This window comes from Diadema antillarum, unplaced genomic scaffold (genome assembly GCF_040938485.1).
Source record: "Diadema antillarum isolate AM-2024a unplaced genomic scaffold, OU_Dant_1.0 seq00001453_RagTag, whole genome shotgun sequence".
Classification (NCBI taxonomy): domain Eukaryota; kingdom Metazoa; phylum Echinodermata; class Echinoidea; order Diadematoida; family Diadematidae; genus Diadema; species Diadema antillarum.
In genome coordinates, this window is record NW_027272199.1 from 115,303 (window position 1) to 127,372 (window position 12,070).

At 41.1% G+C, this 12,070-nt stretch overlaps 1 protein-coding gene across 5 annotated transcripts in view; it reads left to right on the forward strand.

Annotated features, from left to right (window-relative positions):
- LOC139709589 (uncharacterized) overlaps positions 1–10,318 on the forward strand; it is a 91,723-nt gene extending 81,405 nt beyond the window's left edge. For all 5 annotated transcript variants that reach the window (XM_071621546.1, XM_071621551.1, XM_071621550.1 and 2 more), the window contains 6 exons: positions 2,205–2,340; positions 3,011–3,191; positions 3,792–3,917; positions 6,639–6,686; positions 7,363–8,419; positions 9,858–10,318. In XM_071621546.1, the coding sequence (XP_071477647.1) occupies positions 2,205–2,340; positions 3,011–3,191; positions 3,792–3,917; positions 6,639–6,686; positions 7,363–8,403 (1,532 nt within the window). In that variant the 3' untranslated portion in view covers positions 8,404–8,419; positions 9,858–10,318. The remainder of the gene's footprint in view (positions 1–2,204; positions 2,341–3,010; positions 3,192–3,791; positions 3,918–6,638; positions 6,687–7,362; positions 8,420–9,857) is intronic.
- Positions 10,319–12,070: the final 1,752 nt, after the last annotated feature.

A 12,070-nucleotide genomic window follows, 5' to 3' on the forward strand; every position in this document is an offset into this window, starting at 1 on the left:
TCTTATGAAATATGAAAGAGCATGTAATTTTAAGAGGGATTTAATGTTTATTTGATGAAAATTGGCTTTCAAATGGCTGAGATATCCAAAAAAGTGCTAATAATAAAAGGCGACATGCCACAACTTTATTAGGATCTCTTTGTTTCACCTTGTTTTTGGATATCTCAGCCATTTCAAAACCGATTTTCATTGAATAAACTTTTGATACCCCTTAGAACTGCATGCTCTTTGACATCTCATAGAGTGGTTTTTTAATATCTCGCAAAACGTTAAAAGCTAAATCCTCACCTCGACCAGAACTGTACACACCCTTTAAACACTGTTTCAGTCTTCTTTGCCAAAACTTTGAAGGAGTGCAAACTTTGAGGATCACTTACTGAAAGTGAAAAAAAACAGAAAGAAAGAAAAGAAATTCCCTCCCCCATAAAAAAAGATAAGAGAAAGAGCAACAAAATCGATTTGACCTTGCTTTGCTCTTATCACACAATTGTCAGACATGGTAGGTTTCAATAAAAAACTTCTGCTGAGATATTCTGTGCTGACATACATCATACCTAGTGTACATACAATGTAGTCTAGTCCCAGTTCTGTGTGAAACTTTTGTCTTCACTTTATATTTTGTGAGAGTTAGCACATGCAAAGTTAAATGGAAAGTTGAGCAATTGAATGCTTGAAACCAAATCTAGACAATTTCTCCCCCCGATGGGCCCAAATTTTCTCGTAGATTTTGATTGACCTGCATAATATTGTTTCATTGTGTTGTCAGAATTTGCAAATCTTTGAGCCTTTTTTGTGTCTGAGGGACTCTCTCTCCTTGCAAGAAACAAGGTCATGTGTGGTGGTTGCAGTCATACCACTATCACTGGCGATATGAGACAAGTGCAGTCACAAAGGCGTGCACAGTGAAAAGCAGCCACCATTCTTGCTCAGTCCTTACTCATGCGTGGCCCCCCAGACATGTCGAATAGGTGGCGACAAAAGGAGCGAGTGGCTGTGACTGAGTCAACACAGACTGTTTGGTCATGTACAATGTCTTGCGGTCTTGGAGCAGTCACCTATAGGGTCGTCTCTTAACTCAAATTATTTCTGTTGGTCACGTGGACCCCTGAAAGTTTGACTGATTGGAAAAAATGTTTCTTTGAGGCTGTGCTTTGAGTACACTTGCTATGACCTGTCAAAGATAGAAAGAAGAGGGAAAGGAAAGAACTAGGAAAGAAAGAAAGAAAGGAAGAGAGAGAGAGAGGAGAGGAAGAAGGAATATGAAAAGAAACTACAATGTAATAATGTTTGTAAAATGTGGAAAGCAGAAACATGATATGGAGTACAGCAGCTGTACATCCAGTGCCTTGTAACGACCAATCCCTCATCTGTATGCAGTTTAATCCTTTAAAGGCATAATTTACCAATCGCAGATGAAACAAAAACCCAGCATTAGTGCTTTATAATAGTTGTAAAATGTGAGTTATGGATAGAAACAACCACTGTAAAAATTTGAATGGGTAGGATCGATGTTAAGTATTGCTAAATATACTAAATGTGAACAATAGTTGTGATAAAAATGTTTCCAGACTAAACCGTCTACAGTTACGGTTTATTGAGAAAAATGCAGACATTTCCTTACATTTTAGGCTTTATCGCGAAATATTTATATGATAGGATATGTTGTGGTACAACAGGCCTTCACATATGCATTATATGTCATATCTTGAAAATTGTTTAAATCACTGTTCCCAAAGGTGAACATGACCTTTAACCCCTTGTGTGCTTTGAGTGCTGATTAGCACAGAAAAACCCCATAGCATTGTACACACTGTCCAAAGTCCATAGCACAGAAAGGGTTAATCCTATATTCTAATATATCATTTTATAACAGCAACTCACTTGGTAGGATGAATTAGTGATAATAATAAGAGAGAGCATTCACTGGGCCCACTATTTAGATTAGTCTCATTTGCATATGATGCGCATATTTGAATATTCAAGAAAGTTAAACATTATGATGCTAATTGGCGGTTTGAACAGGATTTGACAGATTCTAGACAGATTACACTAGGAACCAACTAAAAAAATAGCTACTATTATCACATGTCTCAATCTAACCTTGGTGAAGGACCATACTAAGGACATTAGAGTCTCCCTTTGAACCCATCCTTCATAAATTTCTCTGTGTTTTTCAAAACCCACCTCCATCTCCCCCCGCCCAGGTGAGAATGGGGACGGCAAGCCAGACCTGACCGATGCGGAGCGGGCCAAGCAAGCCCTGGCTGAGAGGAGACGTCAGGCCCGGGAGAAGGCCGAGAGGGAAGCAGAGCTGGAAAGGCAGAGACAGGAACAGCTCAAGTGAGGAGATGAAAAACTTTTCTAATGCCATCTTCCCTCATAACTAGGAACAGCAATGGTGGTAGCAATTACAACAACATCATCCTTAAAGGGAACCCAAACCCAAAGAGCAATGTGGATTGAGTGAAAGCAGCAACATTAGTAGAACACATCAGTGAAAGTTTGAGGAAAATCGCACAATCGATGCAAAAGTTATGATTTCTTTAAAGTTTTGGTGTTGGAACCGCTGGATGAGGAGACTACTAGAGGTTATGACGTATGAGTGGACAACAATATGCAAGTAAAGAGAATATAAAGGGAATTCCACAAAAATCCATTTTTCATAAAGATTACACATTCCATCAACTTGAAACTGACATATGATTAGGGTAGCAATTATTCCCCCTGCTTTCTGAAAGCGGTTAGTCAAGTGCTCTTTCATAATGCTAGAAAAGTGAATTTTGGTGGAATTTTCTTTATATTTTTTTATATTGTTGACAATATACCCCAGACTCTTTCCCTGACCCTAGTCCTAATCCTAATCTTTACTCTAACCTTATCACTAACCAGTATTTAGCCGGGAAGGGGGGGGGGGGGGCAATTGTCCTCTTGGGATCATTGCCCTCTGGGGGGTCATTGCCCTGATACGCTCACTGATAATTAAGTGTCATCTCTGGTGGGTTGCTTGCAGGAGGGAAGAGGAGGAGAGGAAGAAGAAGGCGGAGGAGGAGAGGATACGACAGGAGGAGGAGGCCATGAGGCTCGCCGAGGAGAACCGCATCGCCGAGGAGGAGAGGTTACGCCGGGAGGCAGAGGAGGAGGAGAAGAGGATGGAGGAGGAGAAGTTGAGGAAAGAGGAGGAGGAGAGACAGGTGGGTGTGATCCGACTGCCGGTGGCTGGCTTGGCCATCATGGGATCTTGTATGGCATGGTATCATTCAGGTTGATGTGACGCTAACAAATGTGGCAAGGAAGGGGAGGGGCAGAGCTACCAAGTTTTGTTTGAGTTAGCAGAGATTCTGCACTCTTTTTATGAGCAGCTGCTTAACCTCACTGTAAGCATCAAGTCAAGAGAGGGCATGTGATCCAGAGAACTTTGCAGCCCAGAGAAAAAAGAACAAATAGTCCAGACCGATTAAATATGCTCACAGCTGACAACTTTCCCTCAGAAGTTTACAAGGCATGAACTTTTGACCTTTCTAGCCAGCGGAGAGCAGTCCATCTGGACTATATTTTTTCTCTTCCTCTCTCTCAAGGCTAGGTTCTCCGGATCACACAATTACTCTACTCGACTTTACTACTGTGTAAGGTTTAGTAACTGTTTTGGGGGATTAAAATATCATTTAAAAAGTCCAGAATCTACCGTTGATGCATACCATTAAAACAAGGGACCAGTTATAACAATGTAGTATCAGCAGTTCCCAGGACCTCATTTTAATGGTATTTCACCATGTCTTCTCTCCACCTACCAGAAAGCTGAGGAGGAGAGGAAGAAGCAGGAGGAGATTGCCAAGAGGCAGGAGGAGCTAGCGAAGCAGGAGGCTGAGCTGGCTGCTAAGCACAAGAAGGAGGAGGAGGAGAGGGATGCAAGGAGGAGGGTGAGTCAGTCTTCTCCTCTCTCATCTTATCTGGACACCAGTGGGGTTTTGGCCACTTTACCACACTTTGCCACCTGAAAAAGTGCAAAGATGATACATGTTTAAGTTGACTTTCACTGCCCAAAAGAGTGCAATGCTGTTAATCTGTGCTTAAGCTGATTTTAGTAGAAAGCTGTAACGTCTTCATTTGATTTCATTTTACTTGATGTGAAGATACGTTAAAGACCCAGTATATGGGGTTTCATGGGTTTTCATAAAATGATTCTACTAGGAGCATAGTTTCTAAATTGCCAAGTCTTAGCATGATTTTGCTTGTGCAAACACTGATGGAAGAGTTGTAATCAATATCATCAGAAAACTTAACCATGAGAAAGTCCTTTACTCTCTCTGCATATATTCAAGTTGATGAAATTGTCACCACTCTACACATATGTTTGAGTTTAACTCTAAAAGTCACATTGAACATCATGGAAAAGCCGGCTAATACGTTATGTTTTTTTCAACCCATGCTCAACCCATGCGGCATGCACATACTGGGTCACCACAACTGGAAAGGTGGTAACTGTGCCTAACAAAACTCCTCAGTCCAATGTGTTCCCCCAGTTACATGGCCTGAATATGCCAAACTATTTTATGGGCATTTGCTTCATCCTCCCCCATCCCTTTCCCAATGTCACAAAAATAAAAGTGTAGTTTTGCATCCCATTTCATAAAAAGATGTTAGGATAGCAACTCTTGCTAGAATGATGACATCTCGTAGCAGCAGCCAATCGGGAAGCAGGATTCTTGTCATTACCATCGATACTTGCCATTGCAGCAAGAGTTGCTATCATAGCAGCTTTTTATGAAATGGGGCCCATGTAGTGGAAGTGAGATGAAACGGGATGTGTTAGCAAAGCTCCACTTCCCCACGAAGGCCTCTCTGATAAAATGGGGGATTTAGGAAGATTATGTACTCCCTGATTCATGGACAATTGATGCCGTCTTGACATCTGTGTGACACAGCAAAGGAAAACAAAAACAAAAACACACACACACACACAAACACACTCACTATAGAGGATGATGAATACAAGGCCAAACAGCACCAGAAGCAGGTTGAATAATGAATGGAATTATGCATGCCAAGGACAGTGGGCTGTGAGCAGAGCAGGTGGGAAATTTCAGCTCCTTTATCATCCCCAAGGTTGAGAAGTAGGAGCTGCGTTTATTTCTGGAATTCTGTTACGTTTCTCTTCCAGGTTGTTTGGGCCCAGTATACACATGATGTCTCTAGTATTTTCATAATGATAGTGAGAATGATAGCAATGATAATGTAATGATGATGATGATGATGATGATGATGATGATGATAATGATGATACTGATGATAATGATAATATCAACAAGGACAATATCATAAAAGAGATGATAATTATGATAGTAATGATAATGTCAAAGATATTATCATTGACAGTGTGAAAAATTAAACACTTCCAATATTTGTGTTGTTGTCATTCTGTTTTTCATTTTCATAATGATGATGACAATAAACAATGCTGTTTTGAATGATTTTTCTGAGCCAGCAGGGACTGAGCTTGTGAAATCTAGTCACTCATTACAAATGATGCCATCTTCTATCTTTCTAAGATGGAAAAGGGCAATTCCGCGGTTAGTAACGTTACATTTGAACAAATTTAGATATTTGTTTTTACTACAAAATTACCATTTATTCATTTCGAGTCAAAATTATGTCAAAAACATATTCATCCTTCCCATGTTTATGATACAGAAAAGAATGAATACAATCCAAGAAATATTAGAATTGCTATGGCAACTTAAAGGGCTGGTTAGTAACGTTACGAAAAAAGGACATGACAAAAAAATCAATGTCTTGTAACAAAAAGTGTGCAAAAATTCAAGTTACTTCAAACAAAGTGTTGCATTAATTTCAATTATTGCATCATGACAAATGTTCATGCAATTTTTTTTAGCAGTTCGACCGATAATTCTTTAGCTAGACCCCCAAAAGCATGGTTAGTAACGTTACGGTTAGTAACGTTACATTTGTCCGGAGTAATTCCGCAGGTCATTTCACCCTTTTGTAATTGACAAAATGTCACATGACTTCTGGAGTACTTAAATGTATTCATCTTTTACCCTTAAGCAAAGCTTTGAGGAAAAAATTTCAAAGGAACCCACTGTAATTTGCATTTAAGTGAATTTCAGCATCCCCAGTCCCACATGTACATTTTAGATGATGGTTTTAGATCTTGCAAAATCAATGAATACGAAAAATAAAATCTACTGAATTTGAAAGACCTTAATGATTGATGAACATCCATGGCATTAGTTGATACCTAAATCAAGGAGTAAGATAAAGAGGCACATTTCTTTAATCCATGTCATGTCCACCTAACTGCGGAATTGCCCAAATATTGCAGTTTGATGAATTGACATATATAGCAAATTGCCCTATCCATCATGCTATGTTGAGGCACTGCGGCATAGTGGATATAACTCCTGACTCCCACTCGGAGGACCAGTGTTAAAATCCAGCCCAGTGCCAACATCCTTGGACAAGATGTTTTTACCCACAATGCCATCTTAGTCCAAGTGTATAAAAATGGGTACCTGGCAATGCTAGGGTAATGACAATGGCAGGACCCTCTGGTATGCACTGGTAGTAAAAATCACAGAAGGGAAATGAATCATGTGTGTCATCTTTTCTTTTCTGTACAGAGAGTTGATGAGATCATGAAGAGGGCGAGAAGAGGAGCTCAGAACAAGGTGAGCATGGAAATTGTAACATAGAATGAGGACAGTGGGTCAGTGTACTGTGAACCCGTTGAAGACGGATTGATTTTGCTACAACATACATTTCCCATAGACACCTGCCTGAGTATACTCAGGACTCGTCGTCAACAGGTTAAAAAGTGTGTGCTACTAGGGTTGTGTTGTTGATATAATGGTTACTTTTCACCAATTGCATCTCATTAGATCTCTCATTTGCAAAAAAGTTCTTTCAGGCTGCACCATGTAACATTTCTACACCCTGTAAGATCTCAGGAAAGTACTCTGCTTTGTTTGTAGTGTTTGCCCTTTTTTCACCCAGAAGTACTGTAGCTACTGATTATGTGAAAGTAGCAGTTTCTGTGGTTGCCTGTTGTCCCCTACAACTAGTGTAGCGGCAAAAACTGGAAAGGAAATCTGCTTTCTCTTGCTTGATGTCTCATTAGCTTCTCTATCAACTTCTGTTCTTTGCTTTTTTCTCTCATTTGAACCGAGTCTTTTAGGATTGAGTTTCAAAAAGATCTTGTGACATACCCCTTAAATCTTTTGGGACACTTCTTACCTGTGAAGACTTGGTAGTGGCTGTATGGTATAATGTGTGCAGAAATGAAGAAACTGATGATTATTTGGTGTGTGTGATTTCAGGCAAAATATATGACTTTCTTCTTTTCAGGATGAAAACTCTCAGCCTGGCTCACCAGATAGTGAGAAAAGCTCAGACGGTGCTGCGGATCACAAGACGAACGGCATCAGCTCCTCGAGCATGCTCCTCAACGACAAATACCGCCATCTTCTGAGTGGCAACAGAGCCATCGGTAGCAACCCGGTTTCAGGTGATGATGACAGCGCGGAGGAAGGGGACCAAGGGCAGGGGGAGGCCAGTGATGCGGCGGCCGCGGCGACCGTCTCCGAGGCGCAGAATGGCGTGGAGGAGAGCGGCCCGCCGGCAGCCGAGCTGGAAGTGGGTGGTGGTGGTGACACTAACACTGCATCGCTAGCTAACACAGAAGATGCTAACCAGGGTGATGGGAACATTATGGGTGGAGGGGATGCTGATAGGGAAGCTGCCAAGGAGGAGAAGGAGGAGGAGGAGGAGAAGGAGGAGGAGGAGAAAGAGAAGATGAAAGAGGATGAGAATGAGAAGGAAGTTGAGGAAGATGGCACCAGCGTTGATGCTCTAGCATCTCATGAGGGGGAAGAATCATCAACTGATGTTCAAGATTCATCAGCTGATGTTCAAGAGTCATCAAGTGATGTCCAAGAGTCATCAGCTGATGTTCAAGATGGCACTGCCGTTGACATGGTAACCAGTGATGCGGATGGAGAACAAATAGCGGAAGAGCCAGGCAGCAAAGAGAAGGCAGTTGAGGAGAAGCCAGTGGACAATGGCCCTCTAGAAGCACCGAGTATACCAGAGATCTTGGATGCTGATGAGAAAACAGACTTACTAGAGAATGCCAATAATGGTCAAATGGACCAAGACTCCAATCTTGTAATAGACCCCAAGGGAACTATGGGTGCGCCGCTACTTATAGAAGCTCCAGCGGCCAAAACTGAAATAGAGATAACCAATGGTGAGGGCGGGCAACACGAGGAGGACGGACCAGAGCTGGAGGCCAGTCTGAAGGTTGGGGTCAAGCTCGCCCAGAGCCCAGAGGATTCTGGGATTGAAGGCAATGGCCAATCAGGGGCTGTGCTGACCAGTGAGATCTGATGTGCCTAAAACAGAGGTATGTCTCACACACCATTTTCCTTCTTTATACCGCGAGGTTATCTCATAGGGGACTGCCTGCATTTGGCAGTGAGTCCGAAGCAGATATCAGCCCGGAGAAAATATCACATAGGAATGGATGAAAGGAATGACAAAATCCTTCTTATCAATGTGTTTGAGAGCAGACAACATCATGTAGAGTCATGCAGAGTTTGGATTTTGTTTACTTCGCTTGTGCCATATTATTTTCATTCCATGTAGCCATTCATTTCTGAATCATCTATTAACTCATTGGCTTTGTCGGTATGATATGTGGACTTAGTAAATTCAAAGTGTGTTTCTATTTGTTCCTTCAGTCATCCATTCATTGCTTGAGTGTAATCATTCTTCATGCCATTTAGAAAGCATCTAACAAATATGCATATACATGTATCCTATCACATGGAGGTATCTGTACATAAACAGTAGGCATACTGACTTTATGAGGGTTTGGTTACGGGAGAATACACCCGAGCGAAAAACCTATTTTGTGCAGGTGAATTGCAGCAGAAAGAAACAGATGGCAGTAGCCGTGTGGAAGGACAGACAAGTATTATTAAGGATGTTGTGAAGAGTTGAATGTTAGTAAATCATCTCATTGTTGATTCAGTAGACAAATCTGTAAAAGGCATCCTGGTCACATGGGATTGACACAATAACTTAAATTCATGTGCGATGTATCACATATTTTGTTCTTTCTTTAAGAGATAACTTTTCCCTTGACTGATCTCCATCCTTCAATCCCAAGAAATTTGACTCTTATCTTTTCATACAAATTGTGAAAAATGTGTTGTATACCATACATCTGCGTATATACAAGTATACAATAGATTCTATATATTAATATAATTATATTATGCACTCACAACTCATGAATTGACAAGTTACAGTGTTAACCCAATATCACATTCATTGACCAAAGATGCAGATGCTCAATTATGGGAACAGCCACAACCTTGGTAATATTTGTCCGATGTCACCAGAACCCTCTCTCATCGCTTTATCATAGTGTCATTGCTGTCACCACCGTCATTCAAAGAAATGTCCAATTTTCAATTACTGTAATACTATGGCAGAGAGTGTAGCACTTCTTCTGTTTTTGTAACGTGACGTCAATTTCCTAGTATTAATTACTTGTGTGTACATCTATTGAGGTTTTGCTGTGTGCCATCATATGTTTTGTGAGGAATTGATTTTCATATCGAAATGAAATTATGAAGTAATGACATAGTATCATGGGGTGGGACCAGTGATGCTAAAATGTTTTCTCGCTGATATGACCCAAGGGGGAGAGATAAAGAAGTCCTTTGTCTCTGTAGTAACCCAGAGAAAAACAGTGTTGCATGTAATTCTTTCACATCTTTATCCTAACATATTAACATTTCGTTTGCTCGCCTTCTCTCTCTACCCACTTTCAGAATCTCATTGATGACATGGCAGGGCAGCTTGCAGAGTGGACATCTCCATCCAGTCACCACCAGCCTGCTCCCTGCTGGAGGCACCTCCCCATTGGCCGAGCATCGGGAGAGCTCCGCCCACTCGTGGGAGGCAGCCACATTACAATGCCCCGCCCCCCTCATCCCCCCTGCCTCCTGATCTGACAGCATGCGTAGTGTAATGTGTACATATCTATATATATGACATACGGAAGACCGTTGTATTAGCACTGTACGTACGATATACACTGTATGGACTTGGGCGCAGATGGAGATTTTTTTCTTCTCTCAGCGAGAAGTGACGTTGACGGAGTATCTCCTCCAAATACTGCACTTCTCCGCTGTCAAAAGACACAAGTTGCTAGAGAAAGCTTGGCTCCATGTGAGAGCAATTTTTCCCAGCCACATGAGCTTGGCATATCAATGCATGAGTAAAAATATTATTCCCCTTCCCACCCCCCCACCCCCCACCCCCCCCCCCCCCCCACACACACAAACACACACACACACACTTTATCAGAAGTATGATTTCTCACATGTTGCCATCTTCATTTGGGAGACAAAGATAGACAGAACTCAAATAAGATCAATCCCCCTCCCCCCCCCCCACTTTCCTCAGCATCACAATTTCTTTTTCACATCCAACTGCCATCACTTTTATTTTTTGTATTTTAATTAACTTATTGCAATTGGACAAAATATATCTGTGGTCAGTCATTAAGAAATAATAACAAAACCAAAGCAGTTTTTTCCCCTTCTTACACCATTAATTTCTCTGATTACTCCCCCTTCCCCTCCCCCCCCAAAAAAAAAATATGCTCCCAAACTATGTTTTTCATTCTTTATCCTGGTGTTTGTGTGGCAACTCTGCCACGAGATAGATGATGATATTGTCAGCGGAGGTGATATTCGAAGGAGAGGATATTCTTCGTTATTTTTTATTTTCTGCCGTACTCTAGCAACGTGTGCCTTCATTCCCGGCGTGTGAGAGGCGCTGCCGTTTTGGACATATGTCGCGTATGTACATACTTAGACGCAGCGAACGGAGAGAATGATATTGTAAAGGTTTAAACAAATGAAAAAAAAATTGCATTGATTTTAGTGGTGAATAATCTCGGAGTAATCTCAGTAAGTCACAACTTGTACCATACACCCAGTAGAGGCAGAAATATATGTAGTGTAGTCTTATCTACTAATTAAGTGCCATGATATGATATCAGATATAATTGGTATGCACTCTATGTCAGTGATATGGAGAAAGGGGTTGATCAAAATGATGCATTATGAAAGCTATACATTGGCAAGAAATAACATGGCGTAATGTAAGGTGACAAAATGAAACTAATTCTGTATACTTGATGCAATTTTATCATTGATTGAAGAGATACTTCCTTTCTCTCATTTCTATTTAAATGACAGCGAAAATAAGAAATCTACTGAAGTACGCACACGTGATGATCTTGTCGAGAATTTGCATCTGCTTTTCGCTAGAGTGAGGTGTTGTTGCGTATGTTCTTTTTACGAATGTGCAAAATGGTGTTGAGAACTGTAGAGTGTTGTGTCAAGAGATTATATCATCCGATTTCGTTTCCACGAATATATTCCCCGAATGTAAATGCATTGTTTATCTTGACTACCCATTCTAGTTATGATTGTGTGAATTGAAGAAAAGTTGTAACGGTGACAGTAGCAAAATTAACAATTTTCGACTCTTAAGGGGTCGGTTTACATATTGGCAAGAAATGACATGACTGTAGCACTTGTGTGTATCATATTTTGTTGATGCTAAAGGAATTCCAATTCAGCACAAAGCTACTTAATGAAGCTGATGATCAATGCGGTAATGTAGTGCCGATATGTAACTACTTAACAAATATTGATCTATTATACTGGCATAGCTCTCGTGGGACGCTGCAAAAAAAACTTATGAAATTCTCAGCGAGTTCTGAAACTGTTCGAGGACCCCCATCTAACCATGCAGTAGGGAGCATTACAACGTCATATATCTGGTTGAATTCTGTGTCCTTTTCGTTGTTGGGGGGGGGGGGGGGGGGGGGGGGGAAGGGGGAGGGGCTTAACAGTCTTTAGCGAGTAGTAAAGAGGAAGACTTGGTATTTTAATTCAAATACAGAGACAGCTTGAAATTTCCAGTGATTTGGGTCCTAATCCAGGATACCTTTTTTTTTTTCATTCTC